The 17683-nt window shown below is 42.5% G+C and overlaps 2 protein-coding genes across 2 annotated transcripts; one reads left to right on the top strand and one right to left on the bottom strand.

Moving 5' to 3' along the window:
* Positions 1–2: 2 nt before the first annotated feature.
* On the bottom strand, positions 3–10907 carry tti1 (TELO2 interacting protein 1). Its single transcript, XM_029155918.3, has 14 exons — positions 10743–10907; positions 9559–10298; positions 9095–9432; positions 8721–9003; positions 8320–8497; positions 7939–8231; positions 7421–7837; positions 7125–7284; positions 6690–6857; positions 6356–6507; positions 5969–6109; positions 5396–5600; positions 2236–2323; positions 3–1198 (listed from the first exon to the last, which is right to left on the bottom strand). Exons 2-14 carry the CDS (start codon positions 10282–10284, stop codon positions 991–993), a joined length of 3357 nt encoding a protein of 1118 aa, XP_029011751.1. The 5' UTR covers positions 10285–10298; positions 10743–10907; the 3' UTR covers positions 3–990.
* A 261-nt stretch (positions 10908–11168) lies between these two features.
* Positions 11169–15405, top strand: zgpat (zinc finger, CCCH-type with G patch domain). The gene is made up of 7 exons (XM_029157417.3): positions 11169–11328; positions 11530–12193; positions 12402–12535; positions 12664–12828; positions 13029–13136; positions 13747–14158; positions 14390–15405. Exons 2-7 carry the CDS (start codon positions 11586–11588, stop codon positions 14526–14528), a joined length of 1566 nt encoding a protein of 521 aa, XP_029013250.1. The 5' UTR covers positions 11169–11328; positions 11530–11585; the 3' UTR covers positions 14529–15405.
* The last annotated feature ends 2278 nt before the right edge of the window (positions 15406–17683 follow it).

Here is a 17683-nt window from a genome sequence, read left to right as displayed (position 1 = left end):
AGATGGTTGCCTGTGCGTAATGGGTGCTGCCAAAGCCCCCCCCCCATTGCTGCTGATGACTAATGGTGCTATTGTCAGCACTGGCAGCAGGATAAATAGCAACAGCACCGGATGAGATAAAGAGGCACTGCTCCGCGCTTGCTGTAGCGTGTTTCCTCATGCTAGAAGGCTCATACATTCATTACGGAGCAATGAGGTGGGGAGGAACGAGGTCCTCCCATCAGTGGGCTAACACGATAACGGAGGGGGCTTCCTGTGTCCTTCATTTAAACATCTTTTGAACCTTTCAGGGCTCTGAGCGCTAACGGGTACAATGACAAAACGGTCAGTTTCCCTGTCATGAGGCTACATTTCTGTGTAGATGATTTAACAAAGATTCTTTTGAACAAAATGGACGTCTGTTTTATTAATTTGTCATTGGTTTATCAAACAGAGTTGTCTGTAAAAACATTTGCAGAACAGTTTAACATTTACGGATACTACATACAGAAATAATAACTTATGTTTTATTACTTCAAAATAATATGTATCTCTATAAGACTAAGAGTGTAGACATTAACAAAAGAAGCCAAACTTCCTAAATGCTGCCGCTTTATAAGCATCTATTAAAGAACTCTATGTCAGATGCTCAGCTCTGTGGACATGTTTTCTGTCCATATCAATCAAGATTCAAGGTCCATAATCAAACCTTGGTGCCCATTTTGACGGCAGCATGACACATTCTAAATGGTGGGAGTGTTTTGTGATCACTTTGACACGCTGGAAAAAAATCTTTTTCACATGTCATTCCATATAAAGGTTGCATGTGTCAGAACTATTCTGAAGTGTGATAATGAATGATTCAAAGCAAGATAGTGGGGAACAAAAGTGTTTCCTTTAAGAGTGAAGCATAAAGCTCGTCACCTTCGGCATGTGAAGGCTGTCCTTTCCCCACAGTTGAGAACCAGTGCTTCAATCAGCAATCCACTAAAGCAATTCATCACCTGCCCATTAGCTGCCGGACGGCTGGACTGAACTGAACTCTTCCCTCAGCAGTTTCAGCACGTTATCCGAGTATTCGTCTCTTGGCTTGCCCATCCCATTCAGATGTACAGGCAGGAGGTCGGGGTGGGGTGGGATGTAGGGGGACGGGCAGTGCAGCTCATTGAGAGTAAACCAAAAGGCGTCTGGATCCACCTGGATTAGGTGTCGGAAAACACTGCAGCGAGAAAGATACAAGGGAAGAGGATTAGCTCCAGGGTGTGTTTGTTATCTATGATATGGAAAAACACCACCCTGTAATCCAAAGTGACAGACTGAGCTGAACACAGCAGGTTCACTGGCTTTACTGTGCAGACCTACAGTGTGACTATAAGCTAAATCAACAACGCCTTTTTCAACGTTTTCATTACTAAGCTACAGTTGAAAATAGTAGTTTATAAGTAAAAAGATGTTACTGACGTTTAAGACAATAGTTTTAATAAATCTATGTTCATACAATTGCAAATCCAAACTTCACAGTTCAATCTTTGCTAAATAATTTTTATCGTTAGAGATTAAATAAGACTAGAGTCGCATTTTAGTTCTGAACTTAAAAAAAGAGAACAAAACCAGAGGAGTAAATGATAAACGATATGACCCTTTTTCAAGAGACTTGGAAAAACTGTTAGCTTTAAACATCAACTTTGTAACAGGAACCAGATAAAAATGCACAGGCCTCATAGGGTGGGAACAAGAATGATCGTAAAGGAAATAAATAACTGTCAAAATCAATGGAGTGAATCCCATCCATCATTTATCATGAACAAACTTGTGAAAAGCAAACTACAAACTCAAACAAAGACATCACAACATTTTTGACTAGAGCCTTTTCTTTTAGTTCTTAACTTAGAAACTCAGTTTGTATTTCCTGGATGAATTTTGTAAATAAACTTGTTAATGCTCTTGTACATTTCCATATCGGTTAACTTGAGCTGTAGCTAATCCATTCAAATAAATCTTCATACTTTGGTCGTAGCTTCTCTAGTTTTACTCCTGTATGCGGATGAATATCTGAAACCATCTGTCAGACCAAACAATCATTAGCAAAGACGGATTACTTTCTGGTCAGGAGCTGGAGATTTGTCAGCCGTGGCGACTGAACACTTCCGACATGTCACAGCATAACTAAGGCTGCAACAAGCGACCAGTGCGCGATTCATTTGTTTTATAAGACAGGTTTTATGTATATAACAGTACCATACTGTGTTACTGTACCTTAGACATGCTTCTTGCAGTTTGATGGGTTGTCTGCAGCTCAGGTAGGGCAGACAGGCTTCACAAACAGCATCCAGATCCTCTTCACCTGAGAAAACCAAACACAGGACGTCAACTTCATCCCTCTTGTGAAGCTCAACATATTTGTTAATGGTTGTTTTAAACACACTGTGTTTGCCAGTAGATCAGAATAAATCACAGAAACACAAATGAGAAGAATATCACAAGTGTTTTGTTTTTCATTTGTAATCTGTATGCACGATACAATCCTTGAATGTAACTGATCAAACAAACAGCAGATATAATCAGTTCCCACCATGCGAGGCGTTTAAAGGTGGTAGATTTGAAAGATGGGAGGAACTGGGATAAAAGAGGTAAGAGAAGAAGATGAAAGAAGATGAAATCGTGCCGGGACTTTATCTTTTCTAACTCCTAATGAGTTGCGAGAAACTGCTGAGACGGCTGAGGAAAAATTTCACAGCAGGCTGTTTCCACATCTCTGGATTTCACACATCCACTCTTCCCCCTTTGAGGAGAGGATGTGTGTGAAAAGGACTCTCTCGCTTTCCATTCTCTTCATCTTTTTTCCCCACTTCCTGCAGTTTTATGTGCGCACCTGCCTTTGTTCTCCTTCTCCCCTTCACCGACTGCACCTTCCATAACCTTGCCACCTCCTGCTCCCTCTCTCCGCTAGACTTCTTTCCACTCTTTCAATGCCTTTACCTATCGCTCTCTGTCACGCTCTCGCTCTCTCTCCATCCCTCCCAGTAGACGATCAGCAATTCCCTAAGCTGCAAACTGGGCTGCCTTTCAAGCCTCATTTCAAAACATGTCTATCTCCCTCTCTGCTTACTCTATTTGCCAATTCAACCCACACATGGCTTGAACCAGGCCTGCTCGCTGTGTCAAGAATAAAAGCAGCAGTGCACATTCAGAGTTAAACGGGATTATTTAGCAACTGCTTTTATCCCCTTTCTTCCTCCATTTCTGGTGCTGCACTCATCGCCTGTAGTCTTTTGTAGAATCGAGGTGCTTGAAGGGGAGAAGGAAAGTGAGAAATACTAAAGAGGACAGGAGCAAGCCTGTTAGATTTGGTGGTAAAAGAATAACAGGGAGAATTGGAGCTGAAGCTAGAATTGGAGCCGCAATGTATTATTTGCTTCAGTCAATCTGTGTTTCTGGCTTCCTCTGTGACTGAGGCTTGGTAATTGGCTTGCTGCAGGCATCCCAGAGGTAAGCTGTAGCCAAATCGGTATTCACATGAGTACGACTGCAGCCACTGACTGTTCCTCTCCTGCTCTCTCACATTCTCTCCATCTTCCGCTCCTGGTTTCTGCCCTTCTGACATGAAAGGAGACCAGCATCAAGTGTCCGTCGGGGGAATCAGAGAGAGGAGCTTTAAAGTGTGCTAAAGTCTGTTTCCTTTTACGCGACACGAGCATTTTCTTTGATAATGCTTTGAAATAATGCTCTGTTAATGTTGAATCCTGACTGACAGAAACGCGCATCCCCAGTTTGCAAGTTAATGCAGAGATTTCTAGAAAAGTAAATATGCAAACCTGAGTGACCACCAGTCCTGTGACATTTAAAAAAAAAACAAACAAAAAAAAAAAAAACACGTACCAGCTCACGACTGTGCAGCACATGCTGAAGTTAAATCTGTCTGTTAAATAGATCTTTGTTCTTGAACTAAGACAGCTAATAAACTGAGGAACGTCAAAAAAAAATGTGTGTTTAGCTCTTCAGTGTACTAATGCTGCCACATCCCTGACCTCAGCAATTAGTTGGTGACCACAGCGTTTTCCTAAACGATGCAAAATGTGGCAAAATGTACAAAAGAACAGAGGGGTTACTGTAATTATGTACAGTAATGTCAGTTCATCTAGAATGCTTATCCTGCTATAGGAACAATAAAGAATTTAAATTCTGCACAACAAAATTCTGATGAGGGACAGAGGTCGAACATCTAAAAATTCATGGAAACTAGGAGAAATAGTAAGAATTTACTGTAACTGTAAAATAGCTAAACAATAAGACAAAGTAACATTTCCTCTGGCCTGAGTGCTGCTGTTCTCACCTTTGTTTCCACCTCATTTGTGGTGGTGTTAAGGGTAAAATCACAGACACCGAATAAAGAGTGTGATGATGAAGAGAGGTTGGAAAGTGAAAGCTTAAAAGCTTAGTAATATTCTCAGCTGTGTTTATTCTGAGTTTAGGAGATATTTTATATGCCCACACATCTCTCCTCTAGCAGGCACAGTATAATTACTGTTTATAGTAAACAAGATCTTCTGGTGATGAAGATGTGCTTCACATCTTGTTCAGTAAAAGAATATTCGTGCATTTTTTAAAATCAGATTTCTTAAAAAGGGCTCTTACCATTTTTTCCTCAGTTTCAATTTTCTGTTGCTTCTGTTCTTGCCACTGCTCTTTCTTTAGTTGGCCTGGGGAGTGCTGCAGACAGCCCTGCTATCTCTGTGACACATGGTGTCACCAGCTGCTAACTTTTCATCTGTCAGTGATGAGCTTCAGCAGGAGGGTGCGATGTGTGCGAGGCTCACCCTATCTACAACTTCCACATCCCGCTGTGCCGGGGACCAGAGGAGTTACTGCTTTTTTGTGGCGATGGAGGGAAACTTGAGTCACCACTAAAGTGTGATTTTGATCCAGATGTTTGCTCTCTTAAATTCATTAGACAGTGTTTTAAATTTTACAAAGAATAAGCCATATATCTGACCCCCTGTAGGGTCTTTAATATTATTTAATGTTGAAGAGAATTATGTAAGACATCAGGATAACATAATAGAGACATACAGATGAAGCCCACACTTGGTTGGTAGTTTTGATTTAAATGTAACTACTAAATTGAAAAAATATTCATCAAAGTCATCTATAAATAGATGCTTCTAATAATTAGTTTACACAATCAGAATTTCAAGATGCATCCATGGATGGCACACACCAGCACCACCAGCTTTCACTACTATCCAATCATGCCATCTGGTGGATACGAGTTACTATGGCGACACTCTGAGCTCTATTTCAAAGTCTTAGCCCTATGGTTTGTTCAGTGTTTGGGCTCTAACCCTCAATATCCTCCTGAAATTAGATGGTGTAAAATTCTTCACTTGCTTTTTTTTGCGTGTTTGCGTTTTCTTACCCAGCTCCAGTCTCTGGCACAGTGAGCCCAGGCCCTGCAGTACAGCCAGCTGCAGCTTGTAGGCCAGGGTATGTGAGTAAACGGGTCCAGCCTTGGCACTGACCGGAGCCTGTCGAGCCAGCGACAAGCTCAGTTTAGGAAGAACCTCTTTAGAAACTCTTCTCCTCAGGAAGTCACCGCATGTTTCACCCAGTGTACACAGCACCTGGCACAGAGGCCCAGCATGTAGTGTTAGCATACAACAAGTTGTTTGAAATGTGGCCGCGATTGAGTAAGATTACCAGTTTAGCCAATGCATCATAGAAAATGAAAACATCAGGATTGACATAAACTATTTTAGAGTGACATGTTAAATCGGTTGACGCCTGTAATTTGATCAGACGCCTAATGAATCAATTTCATCTCCATTTATCACATCTGCCCATCAGGGCACAAGCTCATGTATATCCATCCTCACTGTGCATGTTTTAGACCATAACCTTTGATTAAGTCAATGCACATTTTAAAGCATAAGCTATTTAATAAACCTTGTGTGCACTTTATCACAAAATAAAAATGCTTGTTTTTACAAACCTTAAACGATCTGAGCACAGCTAAGGGGTCATCAGCTGTGAGCCTCTGTAGGAGAGCAGGCCAGCAGCGATGGGCCATAGGGAGAAGTTCATTTTCCTTCTCACTCAGGACGCACACGCACAGCTCCAGCACATCCAGCACCTTAAGACACAGCATTTCAGACAGATGTAGTAGACATTCACGCATGTAGACAACCTTGAGAAGCCATCTGGTTAACAGAGAATAATGAACTGCAGGAAGATACTGTTATTACAGTAATCCAAAGGGATTACTGGTCAGTAAGTGTTGAGGCAAGTGTAATTTCTTTCTACATTATTTATGCGATAGTTAATAGTTTCCAAGCAGTTCAGTAGGATTGTTCCTATTCCTCCTAATAGGATATCGGACCTTGAGTCGGAGCCTGAGGCTGGGGTTGGACAGTAGGTGAATGCAACGCTCCATAACATCTTTAGTGATGCTGAGGTGGAAGGGAAGCTCTTCTTTTACATCAGGACCACCAATATCATCAATATCCTCGCACTCAGAGGGAGGAGGAACCTCTGAAAGAGACAGAATAAGTAAAGGGGGAAAGATTAGTTGATGACTGAGCACCCTATCCACACTTTGGTGTTATGGCTGAAGACTATTCTCTACTTCAGGTGTTTCCTATTGGTATTTCTTATGAACTAAATCAGTACAACCTGCACTTCATTGTGTAATGTCTGCCTGACAAGAAGGTTACCAAGGTCGTCTGTGTCGTTCTCCTCTATTCCGATGCCCTCTGCCAGCTCTTTCTGTTTACAGTAATTCCGCAGGAATTCAGAGATGTTGAGGTTTTCCAGGTCAATTGAGGGCTGCTTGGATTTGATTCTCTCACTGGACCTACTACAGGATGAGGGAAACCACCTCGCTAATGGGGAAGAGAAATAACAAATAAATTTCTTGGATTTTTACAGTGTCATTCATTTTCTACATCAATTCCACACAAGTACAACCAATAAAATTTGACATTCAGGAGAATATTAAATTATTAATGAGCTTTAACAGCTAATTTGAGTTGATGCTTTAGAGCCATTTTCACAATATACACAAATTATTTAAATGATATAAAACAAACTAATTGAAAGTGATGAAGCTTCAATGTGATAAACAAGTCAACATCAGTCTTAAAGCTCACCCAGTGCCTTCATAAGTGTGTGGAGCACAGAGCAGAAAAGGGCAGCTGTGTGGATGTAGCTGATGTCCAGAGCCATCAGTATGTCCTGAACAACGTCCCCGACCAGGGGCAGCAGGCTACGGTCAGAGTGCATCAACATCACTGTCAATACCTGTGGAGCCTGGCCAACAAGAAAGAAATATGATACATGCATGTTTAGCCACTCCCCTGAAAATCTGACTGCATTTATATTAAATGTCCTACGATAAAACACCTATATTCTAATGGATTCTAACAACATTCTACATTACACCCACCTGTGGATGCTGGCTGAGCCTCTGCAAATTGAGGGAGATGTCATTGAGCAAGTAGTCCGAATTCTCATTAATCAGCTCCTTCAGGGAGCTGTAGCCACAAGCTTTACTGATCTCCCACATAGAGCCCAGTGCTGACTGGCTGACTAGCAGAGTCTCCTCCCCAGCTTTCTCCAGAACAGCGTACAGAGATGTCATCAAGAGTGGACAAAAGTCACGCCCCAAGGCCTGCGCGAAGCAGGCGATGCCCTCAAGTTGGATGCACAGCTGCCAGATGTTACTGTTGAGCTGGTGGACGGTGGAGGCCGTTGATGCGGCGGACAGGGAGTCAAATGAAGAAGGAGCCACTTGGAGGAAGTTTGCATTAGTGCTGCTGACGTCGCTGTTGGTTAGGGAGAAGAGCCTTGGTGGGCTGAGCAGCTAAAGAGAGAAAAGGACAATATGGAGCAAAATGCAGGAAAATAATTTTACATCTTAGTAGAAATTAATAACTCTATGATTTATTTTTTGCAACTGCTCACCTGCTGGTCCTGCCGGTCCCAATCAGTTTCCTCACTGACAGTCATTAAATGCCAGTTGTTCAGACTGGTGTATTCTTCCATGACAGACACTATGGATGCTTTAAGGTCTTCCTTGGTCACAGAGCATCCCCAAGCTTCACCCTCCAAGCCTTGATCCTGTGTTGCCAAATCGATGCCTGCAGCACCTCTGACAATCTCATTGAGCACCATGGCAGCCTGCTTTCTGTATGCAGACGACTGGCGGTACAGATCCAGAAAGTGATCAGTCAGCAGGTAAATACTGCCATAGTAACCTAAAGAGAAAAAGAGGGAAAGCATGGGTTCTCAGCATCTATGACATTTTTGATTGAACATAGTGTTATTATTGTACATCCATAATACCTAATGTTCGACAAATCTCCATGAGCACAGAGAAGATTTTGTCATCAGTAAAATAGAGGAAATGTTTCCTCTGCATGTGAGCAGTGGAGACGTCATGAGAGGATGAGCCAGCTTCTATTGTTGAAGAGTAACTTCTTTCTTCTACAATGCGAACATCCATCAGATCAAGCTCCAGCACCTGCAAAAACAGGTGTGTTTGTATTAAGCAATTAGGAAATATTATATTACAGTATTTGAATACTGTACTTAATTAATATTATATTAATTAATTCAGTTATTATATATAATATCTAGGTATGTAATTATCTAGAAGAGAAAGCAGATAGCATATACCTAAAAAATTGCAGCAAATACTGTAGCAAGTACATCAAGAATTGTAGCACCATGACTGTAAACATCACCTGCATCAAGGCTTTAGAAATCCTCTCCAGATGTGCAGATGAGTTCAGAACCACAGAAACACGTGATCCCAGGAGTTTTAAGTAGCCCAGAAACACATTCAGGACAAACAGCTTCTTCTGGTCAGCAGATGTCCTCATGAGCCTGGGCAGGGATGTGGCCAAAGAGTGGAGATTCTCTGAAAGCACGTCAGTGAATGTCTGACTGATGCTGCCTTCCGTAGGATTATTACTGCAGCCGCTGCTCTGATTCATTTGTGACACTGAATGGAGAGCAACCGCACATCTAAAGGGGAGAAAGCATTACTTAAAATAAGCATTACTTTCAATCAGAGCCTGTTGTTTGATCACACAATAATGTCAGAAAAATAGAGAACCTCTCTCTGACTCTTGGTTCCTCATCGTTGACTGCTGCCACCAGTGATTCCAGCAGTGGGCCCACACACTGTCCCAGTGACTGGCTACACCTGGCCAGCAGGTGGTCAGCCAGCTCCACCATCTCTAGCCGAACCCTCCAGTGCTGATGGGCAGAAGTGCAGGAGATGATCTTGTTCAGCAGCACAGCCAGTTTTCCTGCTGTACTCTTCACCCAGTCTTGTGTGCGACGGACCATCAGCTGTGCAATCTTCCCCAGGTCTGGCGAGGGGCTCTTGTAGGGCTCCTTTGCCTGAAGTTGGCTGTCTTCCATAACAAGTCCCACAGTCCTGGACCATACCTGAATGATGACAAGAGGGAAAAAAAAGTAATGATATAGCAGAAGTCATGTATATGTGTACCTGTAGATATAAAATAAACAATGACTAATTAATTTATTAAGTCATGGAGACTGTTAATACCGTACCTTGATGGCTGTGACTATGACCATATGGCCTTGTCTCAGATCTCCAGTAATGATCCTGGTCACAACTGTAGTGATTCCGGGTAAGAATGACGCCATAGTACTGCCCATAGCACATCGATCCTCCAAAGATAGCACCACGTGCACCTCAGTGCAATCACACTGCAAAGTCAGAGCCTGGAGGCACTTCAAGGCTGTTGCCTGTATTTCTCGAGACTTTTCAATTTCTCCTAAAGCCAGGAGCAGTGAAATGGCAGTTCCCAGTCCAGGCAGCATGATGGGCTCAAAAAGCTTGAAGACTATATCACCATAAGCAGCGTGTAACAGGGCATCCAGACACTTCAGCAGAGCAAGTTTCAGCTCTTCAGATGTTTCTGCAGGTTTTCCAGGATCGGTTGGAGAGCAGAGGCAGAGGCAGAGCTCAGTGAGAAGGTCACGGAGTGTCTCCCAGGACTGAATACAAGTGGTCTGCAAGATGTGTCGCAAGGCCTCAGCCACAGCCTGGACCATTTTCTCCTTCTTGGGTCCAGGAACTTTAAGGACAAATCGTAGTGGAAAGAGCACATACTCCTGGAGCTGCTGCAATGTGGCATCATTGACCTCCCTCAGCTGGGCACTAAGTGTCTCTACGTTGCTCACAGTGGGCTCTCGCGTGAGCAGGACGCAGGCGGGACGCAGGTAGGCAAAGGCGATCTTTGGATCAGTAATCTGAGCCATAATTGGAGACATCACAGCAACAATCACTGCAGGAAGAAAATTTGAAAAATAGCAAAATAGGAAATGTGAGTTAAGACATACTCCTAGGTTTTCATATTCTGTTAGAGGAAACTATAATTATGATGTGTTTGTTATGAATATCAGAATCAGTTGTTTAGAAAGGCTTTTAATATATGAAGGCTTTATTCAGTGAAAGTCTTACTATATATTATTTTTATTTGACTGGTTACAAACAAGTCTTTGGCAACACGTTTATTTATTCCTAAAACAAATAACACTGTTGTATATTAGGGAAAATACAACATAAGCGCACTAACATTTTCAGGTCTTACTGTTATTGTTATTATTACTATTCACTGTTGATTACTCACTGTTTATTACTCACTTGCTCTACAAGGTGCCGCAAAGTAAAAACAAATGTCAACGCTAAAGAAGCTTATAGAAGCTGCTGTTACGGAGCCAACACGTACCTCACACCAGTACCTGTAGGAGGCTGCGCCCCGCAGAACAATGACCCCATAGAGGAGTTTAATTTTAAAGATAAAACTAATAAAAATACGCACATACACGAGTAACTTAACGTGAAGTTAGCGGACGCGACTTGAAGCAACGTCATAATGCTGCGCCAATGACGCACACATTTGACGTGGTAAAACCCCTTTCGCCTTTGGTGATGTCTTCAAAATAAAATATTCTTTGTACGAAAAGAAAATTAGGAGAAGAATTAGTTGGCAACACGTTTAAGGACGAAGCACCATGTAGCAGCAAATTATTCCAATTAGCCGTTTGATAATTAATCATAAAAATAGTTTAACGGCCTTTTTACAATTTGATCACAACGCTACCATTTTTTGTTTTATTTTGAAAAACCTTTACAGGGGAAAGCCGTAGTTCATTCATGTGCTGACTTGACGTTGAGCCGGTTCATGTTGTGGTTGTGGTGCTGTAGTACCTCTATGTTTCAATACCTAATTTCCTGAATATAGTGCATGTTTTCATGACTTTAACGGTTTTAGTCGCTGCAGTGGGTTTTAGGCAGCAAGTCTGATTGCGAAGGTAACAACGGGATCACTCTAATTTACAGTTAAAGTTAGCTTAAAGGCCGCCAACATTTAGCATAGACTTGCTCTGTTTTGTAGCTAGCATTCATGGCTAGGTTAAATGATCCTTTTGGATAAAGTGGATAGTTAACATACAGGAGCTTTATTATTTTGTTTTTTTTATGACTCCTGACTCCACTTTGGATTTTTTTCTCAGGTGTCCTGGGACCTTGATGTTGTCTCTTCTCAAACTATCTGATCCAAGGTGTCAGTATGGATGAAGAAACCCTTAATGCAGCCATCGCTGCCTATGGAGCCCAGCTGCAGCAGGTGGAGATGGCTCTGTCAGCTGGCCTGGACCCCTCCCAGGAGTCAGACCTCGTCAAACTAAAGGAGGACCTTTGTCAGCTGATAGAGCTCACTGAGGCCAGTCTGGAGTCAGTCAAAAAGAGCAGGCTTCTGGCCAGCCTGCATGACAGCTGTGACCTGCAGGCAAACGCCTCAGAGGAAGCTACTGTCAGTGGTCTGGATGCCGAGTTTGCTGCTTTTTACTCTGAAATGGGGGAGTCTTCTGGTAGCACCTCTGATACAAGAGACATGGACAAGGAGGGGGATGGTGGGCTAGAAGATGGCGAAGAGGATGGAGACGAGGAGGAGGAGGAGGAAGTAGAAGATGATGATCTTAGTGGTAGCAAAGTACGAGCGCCCTACCGGACAGCATGGGGAACACTGGAATATCACAACGCGATGGTGGTGGGAGCAGAACCCCCAGATGGAGAAGAGGCACAAGTGAGAGTGCTGTATGTGTACCCCACCCAGAAGTCTATGAAGCCCTGCCCGTTTTACCTGGAGGACAAATGCCGCTTTGAGGGAAATTGCAGGTAAATCCCACTGTAAATTTGTTAAATGTTGTTAAAAATGAAGCTATTGTGGCTGCTGTATGAGTCTTTTGTTGTAATAGCAGATATCGTCCAGCAGGTGTCACCATTTATCCACCTTATGTACATGTTTCCTGCTCGCAGCTTTAGAAAGCGTCCATAATGCAGACATATGTTGTGTTCTTTCAAAGACATTTTTCCTCTACTCTAGGTTTTCACATGGCGAAGTGGTGTATGTGTCTGAGCTCAGAGAGTTCTTGGAGTGTGACCTCACTAATATTAAAGAAGGCTCATCCTGCTTGGCGCGCCATGAGGATGGCATTTGGTATCCAGCAAAAATCACAGGTATTCCAGTCGTTCTCACTTTATGTATTTCATAATTTTGCAATAAACCTAACTAAGCATTTGCTGAGAAACATGAAATTATCCAAGATTGCAGCTTTTTCCTACTCCAATGCTTTCTCTCACTACAGAAATAGAAAATGGCTTCTACACTGTGAAGTTTGACTCACTGCTGCTGAAAGATGCTGTGTTTGAGGCCGACTGCATTATACCGCCTCTGAGAGAAGACGACGCACTGTGCTCTGACTCTGACCCGGAGGACTTGGGGGACAGAGATGACGTGGCATATGCAAAAGGTGTGTTTGAATCACTGAAATGTTGTGATTCGCATGTCAGTATTTGTAACTTTACAATACATACACTGTGAGGCTTGAGTTAAGACATTGATCTATTTTAAGCCCCATTAAGTTAATAGATTTCTCCTCCATAAAAACCAATAAAAGGTCAAACTATTTATTTCTTACTAACTACTCCTAATTTCCATGTAACTTTACAGTTATGGCTGTAGAATCCACAGGTATGTTGAATTTTGGTGGCTGGGAGGCACATACCAGAGGCATCGGCTCCAAACTGATGCTCAAAATGGGCTACGAATATGGGAAAGGTAAGTGTAACTGTACAGTCAGTGCCAGTGGGCATCTTAAATATTGTAATCTGTTTATTTTTCATGTTGTTGACATGAAATTGTATCTCAAAGGCTTTAATCAAATTTGCAACACAATATGACAGTGTCACATCTCTTCCAGTGCATGTCAGGGCCGACTAGGGTTTTATAGGTCGCCCCAAGGTTTCCACTGCTTTAAACACACCCTGCTCTGTTAGGTTTCTGAAATCCCTCAGCCTCTGCGCCTGTCCTTGACCAAAGCTCTAGTTTTAGATTTTGAGTGGCTCTGAGCTCTGCTATGTGGCTGCCACCTGCGGCTAAGTATGAACATGAGTCATATCGGAGGACAAGCTTGCTCATGTCCAATATCAAAGTATAGCCAGACTCTCACTGCTCACTTTAAACTGTACAGCCTAAAGCAAATAGGAAATAAAATCTGTCAAAGCATCTTTAATGTCTTATTTATGTTCAGTCTTACTATTTGGTGTGAAGTATGCAACTGTAGTGGTGTGATACCTAATATTTTCGTACAGTACTACAACATTACAGCTGGACCTTTGCCAATTGGTTTGCTTCTAATAATAATTGCGCATGTCCTTTGTGTCCTCAGGATTAGGAAAGATGCAGGAGGGGCGGGTAGAGCCAGTGATGGCGGTGGTCCTACCCAAAGGTAACTCTCTGGACCAGTGTGCTGAGTTGACACAGAGACACACACAGAGCAAGACCGCAAACAATGGCGAAGTAATGGCGCGCCCAAAGAAACTCAGAAAGCCTCGGGCCGCCTCTGGAAACCGCCCCACCGTCTTTGACTTTCTCAACCACAAGCTTGCAGGCAGGAGCACTGATCACTCTGATGGCGGTGCTCCCGCGTCAACGGCACCGACTGGGGTGGAGGCTTACAGGGGAGGGAAGAGCACCAAGCGCAATCTGAATGTGAAGCTGTTCCAGGCTGCCGAGAGGGTGTCCCAGACAGAGAGGGAGATTCAGAAATTGACCGAGTCGCTCAGCAGGAAAGCGGGCAGGTCAGTACCCAGTTTGACAGTTCACTGCGTTTTAATCTGAGTTCAGCAAAGACTGGGAACTGACCTCAAACAAGACAAGAGGATAGTGGTAATAAAAAAAAAACTGAAATGTGGGAGAAGGTGCAAATAGTTGAGTTCAGGTTTGACACTGTGTGCAGGTGAAACCAACTTGTCCCCTCATTTCCACCCACAAACCTAATCTATTGTTTGTCGTTGTTTGTGTGTGCAAAGGGACACATCCATTGTAAAGCAGCTGGAGGAGAAGCTGTCAGCAGCCCGTCAGCTGCTGGCCCAGCAGAAGGCCCAGGAGCTGTCCATCCAGAAAGCTCACAAGAAGGCTGACACACACAAGAAGATGACTGAGTTCTAAACCCACTGCCCTCAAAGAGGACGGAGCCAAGCACAGTTTGCCTGAAACAAACTTTTTGCCCCTTGCCTGTTGTCAGTTACTTGCTACACTGTATTTTTAAGACTTTTTTAAGCGTTATTCTCACTATATTATATATTTGAGCTGGATGTGGAGTCCACTTTATTTTTAAGTAAGCAGAAAATCTTTTCTGTTTCTTGTATATTTTGAGGACTGGGACATTTTTTCCTGTCACGTTCATTGGATTGAAGATGTACAGTTAAAAATTGATAATGCAATTTGTAATTGAGAATTTGCTCCAGTGCTTTTTTTTTTTCTTCGTAAGCGCTATAAAAGCGATGTTGGGAGATGCTGGTGTTTCTTATCCTCAAACATCTTACTTGCACACAACTGAACTCCTGTGTACAGAATTGTTTCTCTATCACAGAATCTTTCATCGTGTTTTGGTTGCGTCATATCAGCCATCCAGGACCGACGCTGCTCAGCTGGTCAGGGCTGTATAACCCCACTTTCAGACTGATCTTCATCCTTGGGAGTTGGAAGACCTTTACAGAGTTTTGAAGCTTCTCAATTCACCCACGCCTCTTGCTGCACACAGCATCTTTGAAGCCATGACCATAACCTCTGTATTAAATAATGAATTTGGAGAGCAGCTTGTTTTTGCCAAGACGTGCCCCACATTGTCTGCAGATGGTGGGTGGGTGCGGTAGGGCGCTGACTGCATCTACCTTACTGACTTTCACGCCCTCATGTAAAGGTTGAAGTCGTGATGTTAGGCAGCTGTAGATGAAGCCATCACCATTTTATGTCTTTTTTTAATAAGCACATTAATCTGAATAAAACCTGGCATAATGACAAAAGAAATAAAACTGCTCCCGTATAGCGTTTGCTAGGTGCATTTATTTTTAATGGCTGCTTTTCAGAAGAATCCGGCTCGCTGAAGTTTTGTGAGAGTCGGTAAAAGAAGCTCAGAAACTGATGACCATCAGCATGTCACAGTTATTGTGCTGTCCCTGAGGGGAACGAGGTTGTCATAGCTCATGTTAAAGCAGCTGCAGGAGGCAGAAACTGTGCACTCTGTGAGCCCTTCGTGAAGCCTCTGGATGGACCGGGGCAGAGCAGAGGGCAGCCACACGTTCAGAAATCATGAACCGTCCGCTGAGTGCCCTGAGGGAAGCTGGTGCTCTGATCTGTTGAGTGGCAGCACCTTCGGACTGTAGGAGACCAAAGGGATCACACAAAATTGCTGATCGTCACAGAAAAGAGCAAAATGCTGTGTGTGTGTGTGTGTGTGTGTGTGTGTGTGTGTGTGTGTGTTTGTTTGTGTTCACTTGGAATCCCTTTGGGGTATATGCTCCACTCATAGCCCCATTTTTGGCCTTCAGTCTCTAAGGTTACCTCTGCCGAGCCAGCAGCAAATTGTGTGTGTGTGTGTGTGTGTGTGTGTGTGTGTGTGTGTGTGTGTGTGTGTAGCTGTGTTGTCTGAATGACTCTGTATGCACCTCACACTCCTGCAGACATCTGTCACATGTATGGATTCAGACTGGCCTATTAGGGAGTTTTCACTGCTAATCGGCACTTATCAGCGCCCGGATTATGTGATTAAGAAGGTGTGATTGGAGAATCGATTGGAAGGTCGCCTTGACAGATGTTTCACTTGGGAATTCATGCTGAGGCGGTGAACCAGTGGTTGCCAGGCTCCAGTGGTTGGCTCTTGAATGTGAAGCGTCTGATTGTGAATGACATGGAAAGCAATGCTTATAAAATTATTCAGTCTACAATGACTGCTTGTCCCCAAAGCCCTTATTCACTCCCTTTGCTACACATATCATGCATGTTTAGTCTATAGATTAGGATTATTTTTAACCTTGGGTGTATTAGGTCGATCCTATTTCACATTTGCCACATTTGAAGATTGAAACCACAAAACCTTCAGCGATAAACAATAAACAATAGGAAAAAAGATTGTATTCAGCAAAGAATGTGTACAAAACTGGGACACAGAAATGTCCTATTTCATATTCTGCATAATAAATCCCAATGACTTTGATACCTTTCTATAGAGTTTGTGTCAGATTACATACTGTACTGTATCTGAAGTCAATTGGCTAAAATTAAACAAAGACTAGAAGAGGCACTGAGCCCAACTGATCCTAAAGCCCCAGAGTCACGTTCCAAGGCCTCTGCCTCAGCAGAGCCTCCAGCTTTAAATAGTACCACTTCTGATTTGTCACATATGGATTTCTCATCATTTTCAACATGGATTTCTCATCATTTTTTGGTTAGTTTTAGTTTTAATGGAACTAAATTAAATTCAAGGTTTCCTAATAAAATATGGCAAACAACAGCTCTTTTTTATATACACTCATCTTCCTCTGAACCTGCATGCACATTTATATATATACACTGTAAATAAAACCCCTACTACTTAGACTATGTACTGTACTGTATCTACAGTCTGCACATACAGTAAGTGGACTGGACATTGTACAGTGAATATTGCACAAGGCGTATTGGCATCAGGATTCATCATGAGCATCCACATACTTTACCTGTCAAAGTTATTTAATTAAAACGTCTTTTTATCAAAATTAATTATTAAAGCCCTATCATATGCAAAGACAATCACTTCACTGAAATTAGCAGTGAAGGTCAAATTTTTATCAAGGTAGATTTAATAACATGACATTTAGTTGTAATTAACTTTGCATACTTGTGTGACATTTTACGTTTCTTTCTGCAGGCAGCCCACAGTGAGGGTCTTTATGTGGACATCATTTGCAATTTGTCTTTGTACAAGTATTTAAAATCCCTAATGAGAAGCATCAGCGCCTTGCAACATTAAAAGTTTGCTTGTGGTTCCATAAAGATTATTCAGCATTCATTTGACAATGTGCAGCGATATTATTTGTTGTTGGAAGGATACATGAAAGTTAATATCCTCGCTAATATCTCATCTGCATTACCTTTGGCCTAATTTTAAGCTTTCTCCTTTCATCCATTTCGAGATGGAACCAAACCAAATGGCCACTTTGTATTTCAGACAATCATTTAACCTTTCTGCAGTTTATATGAAATCAATGAATAAACACACAGCACTGCAGGCGTTTAATCTTGTTTAAAATGCTCCTTCTATGTTGGTCTAAATAGCCATTTTC

Source organism: Betta splendens, chromosome 7, assembly GCF_900634795.4.
Source record: "Betta splendens chromosome 7, fBetSpl5.4, whole genome shotgun sequence".
Classification (NCBI taxonomy): Eukaryota; Metazoa; Chordata; class Actinopteri; order Anabantiformes; family Osphronemidae; genus Betta; species Betta splendens.
Note: the sequence above shows the minus strand (reverse complement) of the source record. Positions and strands in the feature narration are given on the sequence as shown.

Bases quoted from the DNA above. Each gene is read 5' to 3' on its own strand.
- tti1 (XM_029155918.3), bottom strand. From the start codon at position 10,284: ATGTCTCCAATTATGGCTCAGATTACTGATCCAAAGATCGCCTTTGCC. The intron at 8,498-8,720 runs GTGATGTTTACA...CTGTTTTTGCAG, and splicing joins TTTCTAAAGCCTTGATGCAG to GTGCTGGAGCTTGATCTGAT. The intron at 6,110-6,355 runs GTCCGATATCCT...CTGTGTCTTAAG, and splicing joins GCCTCAGGCTCCGACTCAAG to GTGCTGGATGTGCTGGAGCT.
- zgpat (XM_029157417.3), top strand. From the start codon at position 11,586: ATGGATGAAGAAACCCTTAATGCAGCCATCGCTGCCTATGGAGCCCAG. The intron at 12,194-12,401 runs GTAAATCCCACT...CCTCTACTCTAG, and splicing joins CGCTTTGAGGGAAATTGCAG to GTTTTCACATGGCGAAGTGG. The intron at 12,829-13,028 runs GTGTGTTTGAAT...GTAACTTTACAG, and splicing joins TGACGTGGCATATGCAAAAG to TTATGGCTGTAGAATCCACA.